Consider the following 21,424-nt stretch of genomic DNA (forward strand, 5'->3'; position numbering starts at 1 on the left):
AGGAAACAGAAGAGTGCAAGATCGTTCCTGGTCTTAAAAAGGCCCATAAATGTAGTTTATGGGCTACTGAATAGAGGAAGCAAATAAATCTTAGTGCATGTTTCCACCAAATAGCAAAAAACCTCACCATGCTTTTGCCTGCTTCGTTCTCATCCTGGAGTTCCTTCTCGGGGAATATGAGGGAGAACAATGGAAATAGTCACTGACTGGCCTGCTCAGGCCACGGGACACACAGCTCACCTCACAGAAATGGTTCCCTAAGTGAGATCTTCCATAGACATTAATCAACTCCTTCATTCTTCCAACCTACAAATATCTGTGAAATAGTCTTTGCCAGGAATTGAGCTGGGCATTGTAGGAGATATACAAATCCCCGAGACATGATTCCTGCCCTTAGGTGGTCTAGCAGGAAGGTAGATGTGGCCATACGTGACTGATACAGAAAGAAGGACTTCAGGCCGGGTGTATTGACTCACACCTGTAACTTCAGCACTTTGGGAGGCCAAGGCATGAAGATCACTTGAGGTCAGGAGTTCAAGACAAGCCTGGGCAACATAGCAAGACCCTGTCTCTCAAAAAAATTTTAAAAGGTGCCAGGCATGGTAGCATGCACCTGTAGTCCCAGCCGCTCAGGACGCTGAGGCGGGAGGATCACTTGAGCCCAGGAGTTTGAGGCCTCAGTGTTCTATGATCACGCCACTGCACTCCAGCCTGGGCAATAGAGCAGGACCCTGTCTCTAAAAAAAAAAAATTAAAAAAGAAAGAAGGAAGGATTTCAGTTGCCATCAGAGAGGTACACGTGCAAATGCAAATTCAGGGGAAAGAAAGGTGACTTCTGGCTGTGTGCACCATGTCAGGCCTCACAGAGGAAGCAGAGGCTGAGCTGGGGACTAAAGCACAAGGAGGGACTGAAAACACGGAGGTGGGAAGAAAAGCTCACTCCAGGTAGAGGCAATAGTGGGGAGGGGTCAGCCATGGACGAGGCGAGAACCAGTCATGTCTGAGACACAACGTGGCCCAGTTGGCTGGAACCACGGGGTGTGGAAGGAGTAGGGGCAGTTGGGCTGTGTAGAAAGGTTATGGTCACACTGTAAAGATTTGACCACCAGACTAAGCTTCATTTGGCTGAGATAAGCACTTAAGGGAGGAGAGTGTTAGAAACTGGACTTGATACCTTTAAAAAGTTCATAATCCAGTGAAAAACCAAGTTGCCCAACACTCTCTCAATACCTGTTCCTGAACACATGATTCAGTTGTGTGTTGAGAATAAAGCAGATGCCAATTGACCACAGGCCAGCTACTCAAGTGGAAATTCCTGCAGCTCCTGGCATTTGGTGCAGGAACTGAGGCCAATGGTGCCACCCTCTAGGGGACACTCACTTCGGGCCAGGAGGCACCGCTAAGCCCTTCACACGCATCATTTCGTCGAATCCTCCTGGAAAGCCTACGAGGTAGGTGCTATCGTTATCCTCAGTTTGCAGATAAGCAAAGAGAGCCCAGAACGGTTAGGTGACTCTCCCAAGATCACTGAGCTAGGAAGAAGCCTCCTAACCAGGTCTAGGCTAGCATCTAACCACTGTACTCTCCTACCTCCCTAGCTAATCAGGAAAACTTCAGTAGCTGCCATTACCTCCTACCCTGCTGGAGAAACCCAGCTCAGTCTCTTCCAAGAAAGAGGCTCTGATTTTTATCAAAATGTGTATACATTACATTTCACTGAAAACCTATTCTCTCACATAAACACGTCAGGCAGAAAAAAAAAAGGTAAGTTCTTTTCTTATCAGCAGCCACAGAGTCACATATTTATATTATTCAATTTTTTGATTCTACTGTTTTTTTTTAAAAAGATCAAAGTTGCAGGCACTCAACAGGAAACTCCCTCTCCTTTCTCCACATCACCTACCCTCCCTCCCCCTGCCTGGCTCCCACCTCTAACTTTATTAAGATGACCGTTTCTTCCTATGGAAAGGAATTAAATACTTTCAACCCAGAACATAACAACTGCCTCAAATGCAGAACACTTTGTGGACCAGGGCTCAAGGCATTCTTCAGGACGTTTCCTGTTTTCTGATTAGCTATGGCTGCTTCTGGCTGGGTTCTGTGAAGGTCACCGCCGCAGTAATGAACCCGAATGCCAGCCTCTGAATGAGGTTTTCCCGAAAACTAAGGGCTCCTTGCCAAGCCACCCCGCCCTCTTTCACAGAACCATTTCCTCTGCTGTTCACCTACCAGACAGCGTGTCGGACCCTTATTGAAAAGGCCTGAAACACACCAGGACCCCCGAGACTAGCTTGCTACGTCGGTGCAAGTGGTCAGCTGCAATGGTTGATTTTATGTGCCAAGTTGTCTGGTGCCCAGCTGTTTGGTCAAACACTGGCCTAGATGTTGCTGTCAAGGTATTTTGTAGACAAGATTAACATTTACAATCAGTTGACTTTAAGCAAATTACCCTCCATAACGTATATGGGCCTCATCCCAACAGTTGAAGGTCTCGAGAAAAAAAACTGAGATCTGGAAAAGAAATTCTGCCTCAAGACTGTAACCTAGAAACCCTGCCCAAGTTTTCTGCCCAAGCCTGTTGGCCTGCCCTACAGATCTTGGACTCGAAATTTCCAGCCTACCAGCCTGTCCCACAAATTTCAGACTTGCCAGCCCCCACAATCGCATAGGGCAATTCCTTAAATCAATCAATCTCTCTCCTCTCTCTCTCTCTCTCTCTGTACACATGCATATATATACACACACCTGTACAATTCATTCTGTTTCTCTGGGGATCCCTGACTAATCCAACCATCAACACCAGGTGCCCATGGAAGTAAGAATCACACCTACAATGGCAACACATTTTAAATGCTTCCAAATAACACACCATCTCCATGACCCTAACAGTCCTGCAGGGGAAAGGCCAGGTGGTGGCCCTGCTCTTCTGACTAGATTTTCCAATCAGCGAATTCTCTGTTAGTTTGACCTGTTATCGTGGGAAAACACAAGGCTCAACCACCAGGCTCAGAGTCCCTCATGTGTAAACTGATGAATTCAAATGAGATCATCTCTAAGTTTTCCTCCAGGACCGGTGGCACATGAGCCTGACTTAGTGCTCCCAAATCCTGAATGGTTAGTTTGCTGTGTCTTATGGAAATGGCCTCAGGAAAAGTGGGGGTGCTATTTACAAAGGCTCCCTAAGAAACTCAGCTCTAGAGCAACAAGATCTGTAGGTTTAGCCACAAGTCTACACTTGACCTCCCATTCAAAAGTATTTCATCTTTTCTGGGTCCCTGGGTCATGGCTCCTTTCTTCTGAGAAATCAGCAGTCACCTACAAACTCATCCATGATTTTGCCTAAAATTTCACAGAGCCCTGAAGCCCATCCATGCAAGGCTTACATCTGTTAAGTGCTCTAAATTAGTCACTGCTTCCAGTGTTTCCCATGGGTTCTTCCACTTCATCATCACAACAATCCTAAGAGGTAAGTTTTATTGTAATCATCCCCTGTCACAGAGGAGGAAATCAAGACACAGAGAGGTTAAGCAACTTATTAGAGATCACACAGCTAGTAAGCTGAGATTCGAACCCTGGCAGATAGAGACACAGAGCAGTTTCCAAAGTTGGAGGATTAAGACCAGACAGTGACTCCTTGAAGGCTGAGACTATTTTTTTAAGAAACAGGGTCTCACTCTGTTGCCCAGGCTGGAGTGCAGTGGAGCGATCATAGCTCACTTACGGCCTCAAACTCCTGGGCTCAAGTGATCCTCCCACCTCAGCCTCTCAAGTGGTTGGGACTACAGATGCATGCTACCATGCCTGGCAACTTTTAAAATTTTTTGTAGAGATAGGGTCTCGCTGTGTTGCCCAGGCTGGTCTCAAACTCCTAGGCTCAAGCAATTCTCAAGGGCTCAGCCTCCCAAAGTGCTGGGATTACAGGCATGAGCCACCGTGCTCAGCCTGGGACTGTATTTTATTAACATTGTTATTCCCCCCAGGGTGCTGGCTACATAGTAATTCACCTAAGATTTGAGTGAATTGGACTTCATAAATTCATGTAAGTACTATTACTAGCATTGCTTTAACGATTAAATGAGCAAATGAATACAAAGTGCTCAGCACAGGGCTTGGCACACAGTAAGCACTAAACAAACAGGATTATTCTATCAGATTATTTCTTACAGCACCAGGGCAGCCCCCCTCCCTTGCATACCCTGGGGGGGTGCCCAGGCTGTGGGGGCCTGAAGGGCAGGGCCTGAGGAAGTGCCCAGTGAGGCTGGGGACAGCCCTGGTGGAATAATTCTCCCACATGGCCCCATTCCAGGCCTCTGAGGCCCGCCAGGGGCAGCTGTGGGCAGTGACTGTTTCTCAGTGGCAGGCAGCCTGGCAGCCACCAGGATTAAGGTAACTTCCACAGGAACCAGGGGGCAGAGAAGGCTCTGGCAAGGACCAGCAGGACACTCCTGAGCCCTCAGGACTTGAAAAGGGACTGGGGGATGCACAGAAACACATGGCCTACCAGGAAGACCTCTCTAAAGGAGTCCCTTTGACTCCTTGCTCTGCATCCCTGGCTGCCCCCGCTCTAAGAGGATGTTGCCAAACAGGTTCTTGGAGACAGGCATTTTGGCCAAGTGGCAACCATGATACAAAGCGAGGCAGTGTGGTACCTTTCTGCCACAGTCACTGATGCCGCTGATAAACAGGAACGCCCAGGCAAAAGGATAGGCTGGGTGACTGCTCCCCTCTCTGCACCCAGTGCCCCACTGGCCTCTGGAGATGCCCTTTTGCGTGCAAGCTCTTGAATCAAACCCGAATTCCCCAAGGCGACTGCAGTGAAGTCCAGCCAATTTGAACGACTCAGACAGAATCTACTTCCTAAAGGCTGATGCCGGTGAGCGGTCGCGTTCCAGCTCTGCCGACTGCCAGGGCTGCAGGTGGAGGCAGCAGGTGGGCCAGGCACCTGAATGGGCTGCCTTGGTGTTTATTTTGTGTGTGAGCATCCACTCCGTGCTGGGCACGTTAAGCACATTCACATCCATTCCTTACAAGGGAGGCGTTAGTATCTCCATTTTACAGATGAGGAAACTGAGGTTCAGGGATGTTAACTGACTCTCCCAAGATCACAGAGCCAGCGAGCAGCAGGGCTGCACTTCAGCCCCAAGTCTGGTGATTTCCAAACCTCTACGATGAGCTGCCACCACAGCCTGAGGGTGCCAGTGACCTGCCACTTTTTCAGCCTTTCCCAGCTCTGTGACCTTGGGCTACTTACTCCAGCTCTCTGGGTCTAGATTACTTCATTAACAAATATTGGTATCTAATGCCCAGGAATAATGGCTACCATATACAGGGCTTCACATCTGCCAAGCACTCTTCTAAGGACTTTGTAGATGTTACCTATTATTATCATCTTTATTTTGAGGCATAACACAGTTAAGTAGCTTGTCCAGCATCACCTGCAAGTAAGAAAACAAAGCCAGAATTTAAATATAGGTGTTCTGGCTCCTAAACCTCTTAACTTCTCTAGCTTCTGACTGGCGCGTTTCTGAGACATAATTTGCTAGGGAGTGAATTGAGGCAGGTGCTCAGCAAGTTCTGTGGAACCCAGCTGAGGAGGTGGGGCCTACGGGGCCTCCCAAGGCCCTCATATCCTGTCAAAAGGAGGAAGGATGAAAAAGCACTCCTGGCAGAGTTGCAGTAAGGATCAAATGAGAAAGCGTGAAGTGCCCGGGACACAGGGACATTACTACGGGTTGAGTTAGAATCATTCACTGCTTCCGTTAGGCCAGCACTTGGAGGATCCAGTTCTCCTCCCTCCCTGTCTGCAGGAGATGGCAGCCAGAAGAAATAAAATAGTCACATAAAAGAGCTTTGAAAACAAAAGCAAGGTACTAAGTCATAATCTTGATAATTAGATCCTATCCTTCCCAGGCAAAAAATTTCCAGCTGAATTTACCCTCAGCCCCAGATCCTGGTGTCACACAATTTAGTAATCTCTTTAAATGGGGTTTTTGCCATTGCCAGCAGTTTTAATCCACTTTCCTCAGCCTTCCTTCCCATGCTGTGAATGGCTTTAACCTCTGGGCTCTTCAGCGAGCTGGACTCCTTGTTTGCTGCTGGTCTGAGGGAGAGCGGGGAGTCAGGGGTGCCTGTGGACTGTCGTTTGTCACCAGGACCTGGGTCAGAGACAGTGGAATTAAAGCAAGAGGCCAAGCACAAAGAAAACCAGACATGCATGAAGCAGCAGAGGAGCACTTGGGACCAGATTCTAGTCCTTCCCTTCATCTTTCTGACTACACGGCTTTGCTCTAGCTTGACATCTCTAAGTCTCAACATGCTCATCTGCAAAATGGGTATAAACACCTGCCTTCAGCAGGGGCCTCTGAGTATTGTTGTGGAGAACAAATGAGAGCAAGCCCACAAAAGGGCTTTCTACACTGTAAGTGCCCTGGGACAAGGCCCCTTCCCCAGGGCATGTCACACAAGGGAAGCCATCACAATGTGTCTAGCACCCTGGGATAAGCTGGAGGGCATTTGGAGTCCCAGACAAGGCCTCTGAGGCCAGAGGTGTCCATGCCAAAGGCACCAGTGCTCCAGGACCTGGAATGGTCTGGCTAGATGGGCCCAGGGCTGGCTTTGCCCAAGGAAGTACAATGAGTAGGAGATGGAGCCTGGATTGCCAGCCACATGGAATCTGAGCCCTGAGTCCACACGTATGACCACAGGCTGGGCCAAATGCAGAGGTGGCCAAGACCAGGAGCTCAATAAGGGAGAACACAGGGGTCTGTTTGTGTCCCAGCTCCGCCTGCAACCTGCTGTGGGATCCTGAGCGAGGTATTTAACCCGCCTTACCCAGACTAGGTTTTTTCATCTCTAAAATGAGAACTTAAAAAAATTTTTACTTATTTATTTTGGTGAGAAAATAAATGAGTCCATTAAAATTAAATAATACAGGTGAAGCACTTCACACAGTGCTTAACAGCTGGTAAGCTCTCAGCATCAACATAATCTGCTAATAATGATCAGAACTCATTGCACTCTTAATTCAGCAAACTCCAGCTCTATTACAGCTTAGACCACAAGCTGCTTGCAGGCAGGGCCAAGCCTGGTTTGTTCTCCACCCTGTGCCCAGAGCTGGGCACGCTGCCCGGTGGAGCGCGCTCTCCATCAATGCTTGCCGAGCGGATCCATGTTCGGAAGGAGGCAGCGGCAGCAAAAGAGATGGGAGAGAGCCAGGGGGTGTCCCGGCAGTGAATTCAGACAGTGAGGAGGAGTAGGAAACACATAGCTTTTATTTTATTATTAAAAGGAAGAGAGATAAGGGAAAGGATTTTTCTTTTTTTTCTTTTTTTTTTTTTTCAGTTTATCAGCTGTGTTATTGGGATGAAAAAGACAATGACGGTAATGAACCAGCGAGCAGAGGTGCAATGCAGTGCAGCCTCACCCCGCCAAATATTAGAGTTTTAATACTTTACATGCCATAAGTTAGAGTTTTAGTCTCTGCTAACAAAATGGCTCAGGCTTGATTATCCGGGGAACTGATTCACGGCTGAGCTATGTCACCCCTGAGCCTCTGAGTCACAGCAAGTCATAAAGGCTCTCATTACCCTGTGGCCAACTCGCCCCAGGAGGGTTGGGTTTTGTTTTTCTTTTCTTTCTTTTTTTTTTTTTTTTTTTAAGTTCTTGTGTTGTTGATACACTTTCTTCCTCTTTCAGACTGGATCCAAATGGCCTCAACACACTAAACAATTCAATCTGTTCCGAGAGGAAGGGGGTGTTCATTGAACTTGGAGGCTGTAGGCACAGGCAGCGAGCTGTTTCTCCACCCATGCTGAGCCCGGTGAATAGGCACCGCCAATCTGGAATCCAGTTAAGTCCTCGCCTGTCTCGGCCTCAGCTCCCTCACGAGGGGAAAGGAAGACAATCATAACACCTCCTTCTTAAAAATGAAATGGGGATTAAATGAGATAGGACACGCAGGTGTGGGCACAGTGTAAGAGTGAGTAGCTCCTATTGCTCAGGCTGCCCACCCACGCCCAAAGCTCCAGAAGACCTAAGTAGCAACTAACGCTTAAAGCGCTTTCTACGTGCTTGCATTTTGTTCATGCTAATCCTCATAGCAATGCTCCAATGTTATCCTCTCTGCTTTACAGATGAGGCAACCAAGGTACAGTCAGACACCGCAGAACGCCCTTTGGGTCAGCAACGGACCACACGTACAATGGTGGTTCCGTGGATTATAACACATATTTTGACTGTACCTTTTCTATGTTTAGATATGTTTGATACACAAATACTTGCCATGGTGTCACATCTGCCTACGGTACTCAGTACAGTAACATGCTGCACAGCCTTGTAGCCCAGGAGCAACAGGCTGTCGCCTCATAGGCCAGGTGTGTAGCAGACTGTACCATCTAGGCTGGTGTGAGTACACACTATGATGTTTGCACAACGATGAAATCACCTAGCAATGCATTTCTCAGAACATGGCCCTGTGGGGAAGCGACATGTAACTGTATAGAAATGCCAGGCAACAGGGACTGAGAGAAGGCCTGGACTCTGTCACCGCTGCTGTCCTGCCACTATCGGTGCTGTCCGATACAGTCGTCAGTAGTCACATGGGTTATGTACATTCAAATTAAAGTCAATATTAAGATTTCAGTTTCTCAGTCACAGAGCCCACATTCCGGCAATCAGTAGCCATGTGTGGCTAGTGGCTGCCATACCGGACAGGGCAGATCTTGAATATTTCCACTTTCATGGAAAGTTCTACTGGACAGCACTGCTCTGAATAATAATCTAGCACTCCGGTCCCCAACCCCCGGGCTGCGGGCCATTACTGTCAGGGGCTGGGCCACAGATCTCCACCACCTCCCCACCACTCTGTCTGTGGAAAGATTGTCTTCCATGACACTGGTCCCTGGTGCCAAAAAGGCTGGGGACCGCTGATCTAGCACACAGTAAGCACGCAAATAAATGATTGCCAAATGAAGTAAAAAAAAAAATTTGCGAAATGGTCTATTTTATTTTCACAAAACTGACTAGTTTTGACAAAATGTGAACCCAGTCTAGACCTCTTTTCCAGATTCATAGCTTCACCTTCTAAAAGGAGAGCTTAAAGGTCCTATGTCTGCTGTCCCTGCTTAATTTGCTAACTTTCTATTTCTTTAGTCCCCAACGCAGCCCACTAATTTTTCACTTTGCAATGTGCAAAGAGAGTCAGACTTCAAGAGAAGGAGTGAGAATAAACATCTATTTTAAGTCCAGGCACCATAAATATATCATCTTATTTGATTTTTACAACCTTCAGAAGTAGGTCTTATCTCTACTTCAAGCTGGGGAAACTGAGATTAAGAGCAATTTCTTGCTGGTAATGAGACCAAAGCCCTATGTCCAGGTCAGAGGTAGGCTGGGGCTCCCCTGCCTTCCAGCTTCTGGGCCCAGAGCCACCCCGTCCAGCCCTGCACCCACCTGCTAGGCAACCACGCCAGCTGGGAGGAAGGCGGTGTGATGTCCCATTTCCCAGCTGACTGAGGGACGATGGCCAAATGAGCCTGCCCAGTGTGCTTTTCTTATTAATTTAATCCAATCAGTCTGCTTCCTTCATATCTTTCATTATTAGTTTCTTCCTTCTGATTCTAGTCCTGGAATGAGCTCCTTCTGCCCTGGGAAACATTTGCCTCAACTAGTAAAGCTTCAGACTAGTCTCCCTAACTAGTACTAATCTGTTATTCCCATTGCTGCCTGGAGGCTCCCCACTAGTTTCTGAGTCAAGCACAGCCCCGATCAGGCCAGATTACTCCTCTGTTCACCTCAGCGCAGACACCCACGGCTCCCGGTCTTTCTGTGCTGTTCTGAAGCCTGGAATCTCTTTATTCCCATCATTCTGTCAAATGACCATGCATCCTTTAAGACCAAGTCAAATGATACTTTCTCCACAAAGCTTTTCACTCTTTCATCTACTCTTAAATTGCAATTTCTGTATGTCTGTTCTGGTCTGTGTCTCATTCTTGTATTCTAACTAGTTGGTCTCCTAGGCCTAGAAGACCTTGTTATGTACAGGTTTCTAGCCTTGGTTCTTAACATGTTGGTATGTTGTGAGACTCCATTAAAATAACTGTTTTCAAATAGGGAAGGAAATGTATGGATTCCCATGTGCCATGTCACATGCATATTCATTTACTCCTCAAATGACTCTGCAAGGTAGGAGGTATGACTAAGAACACTGAAGCTGAAGACTTTATTTGCTCGTGAGCAATTAGGAAGTAAGGGATGGCAATGGGGATTCTCATCCAGGCATCTCTGGCCCCAAGCCCAGGGCCTTTGCAGCCTGATGCCCAATAAGCAGTTAGCTGATAAGGCTTACGGTGCCAGATGTGCCACAGCTACTTCTGAGTGAGAACTTTGCTCAGTCTCTATCAAGGCACACCCCTGTTCACCAAACAGTCGTTCAATAGAACTTGCACAGTGGGTAAGGTGGCCACTGCCATATCATGGCATTCTAAGTATGTGCATCATAGACCACTGGAAGTTTCACATATGAATTTTCAACATAAAACCTGGCAGCTTAGGCTGGGCATGGTGGCTCACACCTGTAATCCCAGCTCTCTGGGAGGCCAAGGTGGGAGGATCACTTGAGTGCAGGAGTTCAAGACCAGGCTGAGCAAGAGCAAGACCCCACCTCTACAAAACCTAGAAACAATTAACTGGGCGTCATGACATGCACCTGTAGTCCCAGCTACTCTGGAGGCTGAGGCAGGAGAGTAGCTTGAACCTTGGGGTTTGAGTTTACAGTGAGCTGGGATGATACCACTGCATTCTAGCCCGGGCAACAGAGCAAGACAAAAAAAAAAAACCTGGCAGCTTCACATTTTCCTTGCCAAGAACAAGAATGAAAAAAAATCTAAGCCACCGATTTACCTCTGGGTGGCAGGTGCTGGGAACTGGTTGTGCTCAGTATTAAGGAATGTGTGGAGTGGTGCTTGGCTCATCCAGAAACACCGGAGAGAATACCGAGTGGAATTCTGCCTGAAACAAGAGACTGGCTGACTTCCCACTGTCCCCTTCAGGACTAAGGATCAGTGATTCAATCACATCAAGATGTCTCTAATCTCCTGCCAGGTTTTTACTTCCAGGCTCAACATTTAAAACGTATATTCAACACCAACGATGTGCTAGGTGTTGCAGAGGACATAAAAACCCCATGTCTTCTTGACTGGGCCACATTCTGGGGGGATGAAAAAACTCATCAGTAATCAGAAAAGAAACCTACGGCAGACAAACACCCACAGCCCTGGGCTGAAGGCGTGTAGGTAAGATAAGTTGTGAAGGAGGAGAGGAGAAACAAAACACAAGACACGTTAATTAATTTTTAAAAGGCAACTGTGGCTTTGTAAATGACCGAGAGCCCGCAGAATGTGCCTTTGGGGAGTGTACCTGTGAGAGTTCCCGTGCTTCAGTGGGGTGGGGCCACTTGCCTTAGGCAGGGAGTCTCCAAGCCCTGCTCTTCCGGAAGTGATGGGAATGACTCAGTAGATTAAACACTTTTGCCCTCCTGAGTGTGTTGTGAATACAGTGCCGCGGTTTTATGGGAGGACCCACGCGGCATGATTGTGAGTTTGAACTGGTAGGAACCTTCTCGATGAGTCGTGTGGAGCCCACCAGGTGAACCAAGGCTCTCTGTGGGCAACTCACCAGGTGCCTTGACCTACCACAGTGGATGAGACCCATGAGATCCTTCTCCCATCATACTGCCCCATTCTTAAATGGGATCTCATAGCTTTTGCATCTACTTCAAAGATTCTCTAAAAAATATCTTTGGTGTTAATGTCCCCAACTGAAAAAAAAAAAAAGAAAAACCCAACTGTAACATTTCAAATGACAAAGCAGTTCTTCTAAACATAGTCAGGCAAGTGTCTATGGGATACATCAGAACCGTTAGTGACCTCTACGACTTACCTCCTTTCAGATAAGCCATTTTAGCCCCATTTTTCCGAAGAAAAAAGTGGGTTCTCATACAAGTTAACTGGTTTGCTCAAGACCACAAAGTTTGATATGCTAACTAGAGAGGGGCCCCATGACTGTGACAATTATTTCACGGTCATCTGAACAGTAGCAGCCATTCCACCAGGAAAAGATTTGCAGAAGACCAGAAATGAGAGAAAATTCTGGCTGACGGGACAGACCATACCGTAAGAACTAGACAGAGAGAACCACTATGGTGGCAACAACCGCATTCTCCAGGAGATGGATGTTTCATTTGCATGTAATGTCGCCACATTGTAAAGGCACAACCATAAAAAAGTATGCAAAAAAATTTTCTCACAATCAACCATTTCAAGAGATTTGACACAGAAGCAAGGGATGGGTCAAAGGGAAAATAAAAATCCATGGCAATAGCCAGGAAAACTGTCTTGGAAAGGAAAGGAAACACACACACATGCACCCATGTGCACACAAAGATGGAAAGGTTTTGCCATCACCAGTATTGTAAACCACTGGGATAGACTGAAAGCAAGAAAAATGCCGTATTCATCACTCTATCCCCCCTGGCACCTAAGGCAATGCATTTCATATCTTCACAAAGATACGTGCTACAAGGACATCCATTGCAGTATTGTTGCTAACGGGCAGTGGTTGTGAACGGCTGAGAAGTATTCAAATCTAATCATTCAGAGCGGTGACCCTGAGGTAGTAAAAATAGGAGAGAGAAAGAGTAGGAGAATGTGGGGAGAATTTTCACTTTTTAGCTGTGTAATCCCCTCCAGATTGTTAGTTTGTTTTATTTTTATATGCATTAGTTTTTAGTAAAAAATAATAATTTTAAAATATTATGTTACTTAAATTAAATTTTTTTTGTAAGCCTGTTACATTTGGGAGAATCATAAGGTCTCAGAGTTGAGAGAGGGTCTCAGAGGTCTGGGTGATCCAATCTCGGCTAGATTCAGCTCCACCGCCTGGCACTCAGGATAGAGTGGCCACATCTGGCCCACAGGCACTCTGGCCTTCAGATTCAGAGCAGGCTCATGGAACCTGGAGCACCCCAAGGATGCGAAAAATCAAATAAGCTTTGTGGCTTTCATAATCTACTCCAACAGGGCTAAATATCAACAACAACCATGCAACAGGGGCTACAGTAACCCCCAAATCCTCCTAGTGGATACCTACTCCTGGGTCATTTGACCGTCAGCCTCAGAAGGGGTTCGAACACAAAAGACTGAGGTCAACTCTAAACCAGTGTGTTGTCAGAACAGCACATTCCCAACTCCAGCTTGGCTACTAACAGGACCTCCCAGTGTCGTACCAGCATCACCATTCACACATCCCTCGCCTGGTCATTCTTCCTACCATTTTACAGTTCGAGAAGAGCTGCTTAGGCTTTGCCCTTGCTGTTTTATGTACCCAAGAGGCAAATTGTTTACACATTTCCGTTAACACAGGGATTTTCTTCCGTGCCTCCTCGATCTCCTGTTAGGGCTTTGTATATCTTACCACATTCTACCCGACACCACATGGTGAAGTGCATTTAACTTTGATCCATGTTCCTTCAGATGGACATTATCATGGTATCCTCAGTCCTGTCAGAACGTAATATTACTTAGTTTTACACGGTACTCCAAATCGATAGGCACACCTGGAAAAGGTTTGCCATCACCAGTGTTGTAAATCATTGGGATGGATTGAAAGCAAGAAAAATGTTGTATTCATCACTCTATCCCCCTAGCACCTAAGGCAATGCATTTCACATCATGCTGAGAGCAGACATTTAATACCTGGAACTAGAAAATTATAGAATCTTAAAGCCAAAAGGAACCTGAAGGAGACCAGTTTCCATCATCCATAGCTGAGAAATTTGAGACCCAGGTGGTTAAATCTGGTTTAGCCTAGGTCATCAGATACTGTGTTCACATCAGCTAGAGCACAGATGTTCCTATTCTGTGTTCAGTGTTCCTTCTTCCATCAAGTTGCTGGTTGGATGCATGAATGAATAAATAAATGAATGACTTAACCACTCAGTTTGTATAACCGAAGCAGACCAGAAAAGAAACTGAAGTTAAGTAATCTAGTAAACGCAATTGTTTGGATGGACTATATTTGCCAATTTAAATTTTCCACTTCCAATTGATTATTTGCATCCATAGCCTTATACATATTTTAGTCATTTAAAATTTTTGATCAGTGCATCCACACTCCAAATAACAAGTCAGATTTCAATATGGTGTTAACTCCAATTCCTTTATAATCCATATGACTCGCCTCAAATAATGACATCACCAGATTGATCCCAATATATTTTGATGTGTCTTTGCATGTCAATGTTAAAGATAAAAACTCTTCATGTTATGTCCCTATTATGTAACTGCTTCAAGAAAAAAAAGATTAAAAAACCTAGCACACATAAATTATTAATAACTCTGATCTAACGTGACCACATGATATTCACTAGTCAGATTTTCAAATGACATTATCCTTTAAGAATCTAACTTTTGCCCTCCAGATCTTTTTTAAAAAACTAAATAACCATTTGGTAGCTTTGAGTTTCATTTCTTTCTTTCCTTTTCTTGCTCATCCACAGAGAGGGAGCTTTGAGAAGAGAAATAGGGAGGAAAAAATGGGCAGAAGACAGGAGAAAGTTATTAGATTACTGAGGAACTAGCAGGGAGAAGCAGTCAGGCTCCTGGAGGAAGTGAGAAATATACCAAGGCGTGGTCAGGAAACATGTGCCTGTCAAGGCTCCCACCCTCTCTGCCATTCCTCCTGCCGAGAAGTGAGCCGGCAATCTGATCACCGACCATGGACTAACACAAAATGAACACAGCCCCTACACTCAGATTTAGCCACACCACTCCAGCCAAAACTGAACTCCCTACCACGGAGTGGGCCATCACATGGAGCACTCCTGTCCCCTTCCCTGCAATCACAATCAAATGCCATAGAAAAATAACTGTTTGACATTACCATGCGCCTTTTAACAATGGTCTAGTCTAAACCCTCCTCACCATTTTGCAGAAAAGAAAACTGAGACCCCAGAGAAATGAAGTCACTCGCCCAGGGCCATTCAGTAAGACAGAACTAGATCTACAAAATTCAGATTTGCTGTTTAGACCTCAGTCCTCTATGGGCAATTTAAAAGCTACAGAACATACAAAAAACACACCAACTGCCTTGACATGAAGAACAATTACAAAGTGGCACAAGAAAACATGAAAACAAACTCATTCAAAATACTGACCTCACCCTGCCTCCCAGAAGCCCAATGACAATAAAAGCAGCATCAGGCTGTTCAATGGAGTAATGGTGCCTCCAACAATTTCATTGCTCTTTTTCCTACTTTACCCATTTCTCACAGGCAGAGAAAAATATGCACATAAGACTACTGAATCTCTTACTTTGAGAGATACAGACCTTTCTGAGACCTGAAATTTAAAAATTAGGAAATACATGTTTTCCCCCAAGGACCTATAGAAATCACATTATTAGAACTGAAATATCAGGTCATTCAATGCGTCCCCAGCCCCGGGGAAAATTCATTGCTTTCCGCAGAAATCGGTCCTCTCCCCTGACTTGCGCAGGTAACAAGCGAAGCAGGAGACACCTGGCTCTATCGGCTGCCTACACGCAGACTTTTAAAGAACCTGGCCCCAGAAACTAACATTCCAAAACAGGGCTTCAGAAAAAGAAGAAAACTTCTCCTTACCCTTAAAAATAACAGAAACAATAGGATCCGGTTTTCCAAATTTCGTTTTAGGGATGTTACTGGCAGATTCCACGATCACTCGCAGCATGGCTCTTAATTGGCAGAAAGCAAGTTTCAGCAAACAGCAAAGGAACTTAAGCCGCAGCTCCGGGCCGCACCGCCCTTGGAGGGAATTCCTCTCCCAGCGAAGGGAGGATTCCTCCCAGGGAAGAGGGAAGGGAGAAAAGGCAAAAATGGGTGGAACTCTGACGGATTATTTACTGCGTGTAAACTGACACCCCAACCCCAGGAGTCTACGCAGTGCCACAGGCACCGACTTATGAATTTGGGAAATGTGGAAGTGAAAAGGACATAAACCTCAACTAAAAATTAAGTTTGTGCAACAAATGAAACTAAAATGAATTTGGAGCTCAGACACGTGGGCAGGTCAGGAAACTACTAAAATGTTGCTGCCTTTTAGAAATAATTCGCGAAATCGGATTAATTCTCTGCCACCTCTTTCATTCCTTTCTGAGTTTCATGGAGTTTTAAACTTTCGTCGGTTTTTTTCCCCATTTTAGTTTTGCCATTTGTACTCACGCTGTTGAACGCGTTCACCCAGCAATCCAGAGATTCAACTTTTGAAAATCAGTTAAAAGGCTCCCCCTAGTGTATGGAAAAGGAATAACTGCGTTCATTTCAAGTTAACCCAATGTGGGCACGGAAATAGGAATTTACAAAATTGGTGTAGTGAGGGCTGATCCCATAGAATTTCTTTAAAAATTCTTCAGAGGTGAGAGCTGGGCTCCTAAGTTTTCCTGAGCTATCGAAAATTTCCAACAGTCTTCGGTGAAAATGGAGAAGTGCCTTGCCGCTGCTTCTGGACCTACCGCGCGCATAGCATCTTCCCGTCCCCGAGAATGCATTAGGCAGTGAAGCCTGGTGGTTAAGATCACAAGAGGTGACATGGGCTTAGTCAGCCAGACGTGAGTGTGAGTCCTTGCTTCACCACTTTGAGCTACATCACCTTGGCAACTTTCTTAACTCCTCTCTTCCTCAGTTTCCTCATCTGTAAAGTGGAGATAAAGCTGTGATAAATTAAAGGTCTTTATGGGGCTTGGCACAAAGCACATACACACCAGAAGTTCATGCTTACTCCTGATTTCCTAGCATTGTGTTAATGCAAGCTGGCTTAAAATCAGCATCTCTTTGTGTTTCAGAAGAAAAGGCTAAAACTTAGGGTGAAGAAACAAAGGGTTTCTTTTTGCTTCAGAACATACAACCAAGAAGACCCATTTGGAGACAAATACTTCCAGTGCATTGAAAAAGGATAGTTTGAGCTACAGGAATGCCTCAATGAGTTTCTCCAAGACTTACATAAAGCAAAGAACCTAGTATTCAATGCTATACACGTTATTGTATTTAGTGGACACAGAGTTTTAGTGGAATATAGACAACATTACCTTTATTTGGCTGCTTTTTATTTTTCCTTTTTACTGTGAAGTACATTTACAGAAAAATGCATACAACATAAATGTAGAAGTTTGAAAAACATCCGCATCAAGACTGAGGGTATTACCAGCACTCCAGAAGCCCCTGGGATGTCCCCTGTATCGTATCCACTGCCTTCCTCTCAGAGGTAACCACTAGCCTGAATTTTATGGTAACAATCTCCTTTCTTTTCTTTATAGCTTTTTATACCAAAAGAAAAAAATAGTTTAGGTTTGCTTGGTATGACATTAATTAATTAATTTATTTATTTTTAGAGACAGTATCTGACTCTGTCACCCAGGCTGGTGTACAGTGAGCTATAATGACATTGCTCACTATAACCTCAAACTCCTGGGCTCAAGCAATCCTCCTGCCTCAGTCTCCCAAGTAGCTAGGACTACAGGTACATGTCACCATGCCTGGCTGCTTTTTAAATATTTTGTGGAGATGAAATCTCACTATGTTGCCCAGGCTGGTCTTGAACTCTTGGCTTCAAGCAGTCTTCCTGCCTCAGCCTCCCAAAGTGCTGGGATTGCAGGTGTGAGCCACCATGCCTAGCCAGTTTTGACCTTTTAATGGTCATATAAATTCTTTTGTCTGTTATAAACATCACATACTCATATATTTACACATATGTATATAAACACACATACATGTATTAATACAGTATAAATTCTTTGCTATATTATGACCTTTATAGAAATGGACTCATACAGTATGGATTCTTTTGTGTTTGGCTTCTTGCTTTTAGCATTATCTTGTGAAATTCATCCATGTAGCTCTACTTCATTCACTCTTTTTTTTTTTTTTTTTTTTTGAGACAGAGTGTCGCCTTGTCGCCCTGGCTAGAGTGAGTGCCGTGGCATCAGCCTAGCTCAGAGCAACCTCAAACTCCTGGGCTTAAATGATCCTACTGCCTCAGCCTCCCGAGTAGCTGGGACTACAGGCATGCGCCACCATGCCCAGCTAATTTTTTCTATATATATTTTAGTTGGCCAGATAATTTCTTTCTATTTTTTTTTTTTTTTGAGACAGAGTCTCACTCTGTTGCCCAGGCTAGAGTGAGTGCCATGGCGTCAGCCTAGCTCACAGCAACCTCAAACTCCTAGGCTCAAGCGATCCTAGGCTCAAGCGATCCTCCTGTCTCAGCCTCCTGAGTAGCTGGGACTACAGGCATGCACCACCATGCCCGGCTAATTTTTTTTTTTTTCTATATATATATTTTTAGCTGTCCATATAATTTCTTTCTATTTTTAGTAGAGATGGGGTCTCGCTCTTGCTCAGGCTGGTCTCGAACTCCTGAGCTCAAATGATCCGCCCACCTCGGCCTCCCAGAGTGCTAGGATTACAGGCGTGAGCCACCGCGCCCGGCCTCTTTCTATTTTTTTAGTAGAGATGGGGTATCGCTCTTGCTCAGGCTGATGTCGAACTCCTGACCTCGAGCAATCCACCCGCCTCAGCCTCCCAGAGTGCTAGGATTACAGGCGTGAGCCACCGCACCCGGCCTTCATTCACTCTTATTGCTATATGGCATTTCATTATATGAGAATGACACATTCTATTAATCCATTCTACTGTTGATAGACATTTAGATAGTTCAGAGTTTGGGGCTACTATAAATAGTGCTACTCTGAACATTCTTCTACATGTTTTCTGGTACAAATATGCACGAGTCTATTTAGAATCCAACCTATGGGTGGAACAGCTGGATCCAAGAGTATGCATTTCTTCACCTTTACTAGGTAACTCCAAATTGTATTCCACAGTGGTATTGTCACCAGCAGTGTATGAGATTCCCTGTTGCTATAAATTCTTGTCATACTTAGCAATGTTAGATTTTGTTTACATATTTGCCCGTTATTATGTATATAATTATTATATAATCTCATGAGTATATAACAGTATCTCATTGGAGTTTTAATTTGCATTTTACCTATCTATAAGGGAAAAAATGACAAATGACCTCCAACCTTACACAATACATAATCAATTACAGGTAAAGTATAATCTAAATAACCAAGATAAGACAACATGTTTCTAGCTAGGCACAGTTACACATGCCTTTAGTCCCAGCTACTTGATAGGCTAAGGCAGGAGATGGCTTGAGGCCAGGAGTTCAAATCCAGCCTGGGCAACATAGCAAGACCTCATCTCTAAAAAAAAAAAATTATATGTTTCTAGAAGACTATAAAGAAGAATATCTACATGACCTCAGGATAGAAAAGGATTCCTTAACATGAAAAAATGTACTACTAATAAAGGAAATATTGATAAATTCAATGAAAATCACAACCTACAAAGGACTAGTATTCAGAGTACATAAACAGCTCCAGCAAATTAGTAAGAAAAACCCAGAGAACTTGAGAGAAAAACAGGTAAAAGATTTCAATAGGTACTTCATGAATTAGGAAATGTAAATATGAAAAGGTACTCAACCTCATTGGTAATTAGAAAAATGCAAATTAAAACTCCAATGAGATACTATTACATACTCTCCAGATAGGCAAATATGCAAAAATCTGACATTGCTAAGTGTGATGAGAATGTGGAACCACAGGAAGTCTCAGATACTGCTGGTAAGAGTGTAATCAGCAGTAAATTCTCATGGATTTTCTACCATTACAATTATATAATCTGCAAATAACACCTGGTGTGTTTCTTCCTTTCCAATCCTTGTGCTTACTTTATTTTCCTTTTTATTACTATGTTGATTAGACCTTTCATTATAATATTGACTAGGGGTGGTAATTACAGACATCCTTATCTTTTTCAAAGGGAAAGATTTCCATACTTCACCATTAAGTATAATGTTTGCTGTAGGTTTCTCATAATTAGCCTTTTTTAAGATTAAAGGACTTCTTTTTATTCCTAGCTTGCTTAGACTTTTTGTTTGTTTGTTTTTTTAGAGATGGTATCTTGCTATATTGCCCCGTCTGTAGTATAGTGGCTATTCACAGGCTCAATTATAGTGCACTACAGCCTCGAACTCCTGGGCCCAGGTGATCCTCCCACCTTAGCCTCCTGAGTAGCTGGGACTACAGGTGAGTGCCACCATGCCTGACTTTAAGACTTCTTATAATAAATGAAGTTGCATTTTATCAGATGGCTTACTTTATTGGGATGATCATAAGATTTTTATGCTTAATGTGGTGAATTACATTTATTTTCTAATGTTAAACTAACTTGGCATTCCTGAGATAAACTCAACTTGGTTGTCATATCTTGTACTTTCGTATTGCTAAAATTTGGATTGCTAATATCCTTATATATTATTTATGACTTTTGCTTCTATGTTTATGAATAACACTGATTTGCAATTTCCCTTCCTCATTTCGTTCCAGTCAGCTTTGGTACGGAAGTTACGCTAGCATCATAAAGTGAGCTGGGGCATGCTGCTCTTTTTTTCTATTCTTCGGAAGAATTTGTGAATTTGAAATTATTTCTTCTGATTGGTAGTTCCTTTATAAAAGTCATACCTGTATTTATTTTAAAGAATCAAGAAACCCTACTAGGCTTGTTACAAAGTTAGCGGTCCACCTCTTCTCACCACCACCATTTTCCATTCCCAGGGGTCCCCACTTCCAACTCTTTCATCTAATTATTTTAGTATTTATCTGCATATCTCCAAATAACGTGCTTTCATTTCTACTTTTTATTTCCCAGTTTCAGACATCATCTATTTGTTTCCTAACAAGGAAATGAGGAATTAACTTTCTTTCACCCCTCCTCAAAGCATCCACATACGCACACACTTCCTGTATTTCGTTCCCCCAATATAGATATTTGTAAATTTTTGTGGATCAGATGCTTACATGATTTTGACTATATAAACACCATTCACAACTAAGCCATGAAGTATACTATGATGTGCTTCCTACAACATTTTGATTTTTCTTTCTTTCTTTTTTTGGAGTTCATTAATACCTTATTGTTTTTTGTACTTTAAACTCTCCCCAAATTGTATAAATTTTCCAACACATTCATACACATTGGAAATTATGTCAATTTCATATTCTTGAAGAAATCTCTCCTGGAATCTTCTGAATGGCTCGGATCTAGATGGTTTTGCCCTGGAGCTATATACAGCTGCCATCCTGGGGCTTTCCTTCCTCCACACCTATTCCCTTTGCATCTCTCTTATTTGGGATTCTGTGTGTCTTCCTTTTTCTTAGTTAACTTTCTTGTCTTGCCGAAGCATAGGCCTTCCCTGTCTGAATGGCTTTATTCCACCCTCATATTTGATTGACAGTTTGGCTGGCACAGAATTCCAAGTTCAAA

The 21,424-nt window shown here is 44.2% G+C and overlaps 1 protein-coding gene across 2 annotated transcripts in view; it reads right to left on the minus strand.

The window, feature by feature from the left end:
• Nucleotides 1-15,905, minus strand: part of MYOF (myoferlin) — a 140,502-nt gene extending 124,597 nt beyond the window's left edge. For both annotated transcript variants that reach the window (XM_069460937.1, XM_069460936.1), the window contains exon 1: nt 15,677-15,905. In XM_069460937.1, coding sequence (XP_069317038.1) covers nt 15,677-15,764 — 88 coding nt within the window. In that variant the 5' untranslated portion in view covers nt 15,765-15,905. The remainder of the gene's footprint in view (nt 1-15,676) is intronic.
• Between the last annotated feature and the right edge of the window lie 5,519 nt (nt 15,906-21,424).

Source organism: Eulemur rufifrons, chromosome 28 (assembly GCF_041146395.1).
Source record: "Eulemur rufifrons isolate Redbay chromosome 28, OSU_ERuf_1, whole genome shotgun sequence".
In the NCBI taxonomy this organism is placed as follows: domain Eukaryota; kingdom Metazoa; phylum Chordata; class Mammalia; order Primates; family Lemuridae; genus Eulemur; species Eulemur rufifrons.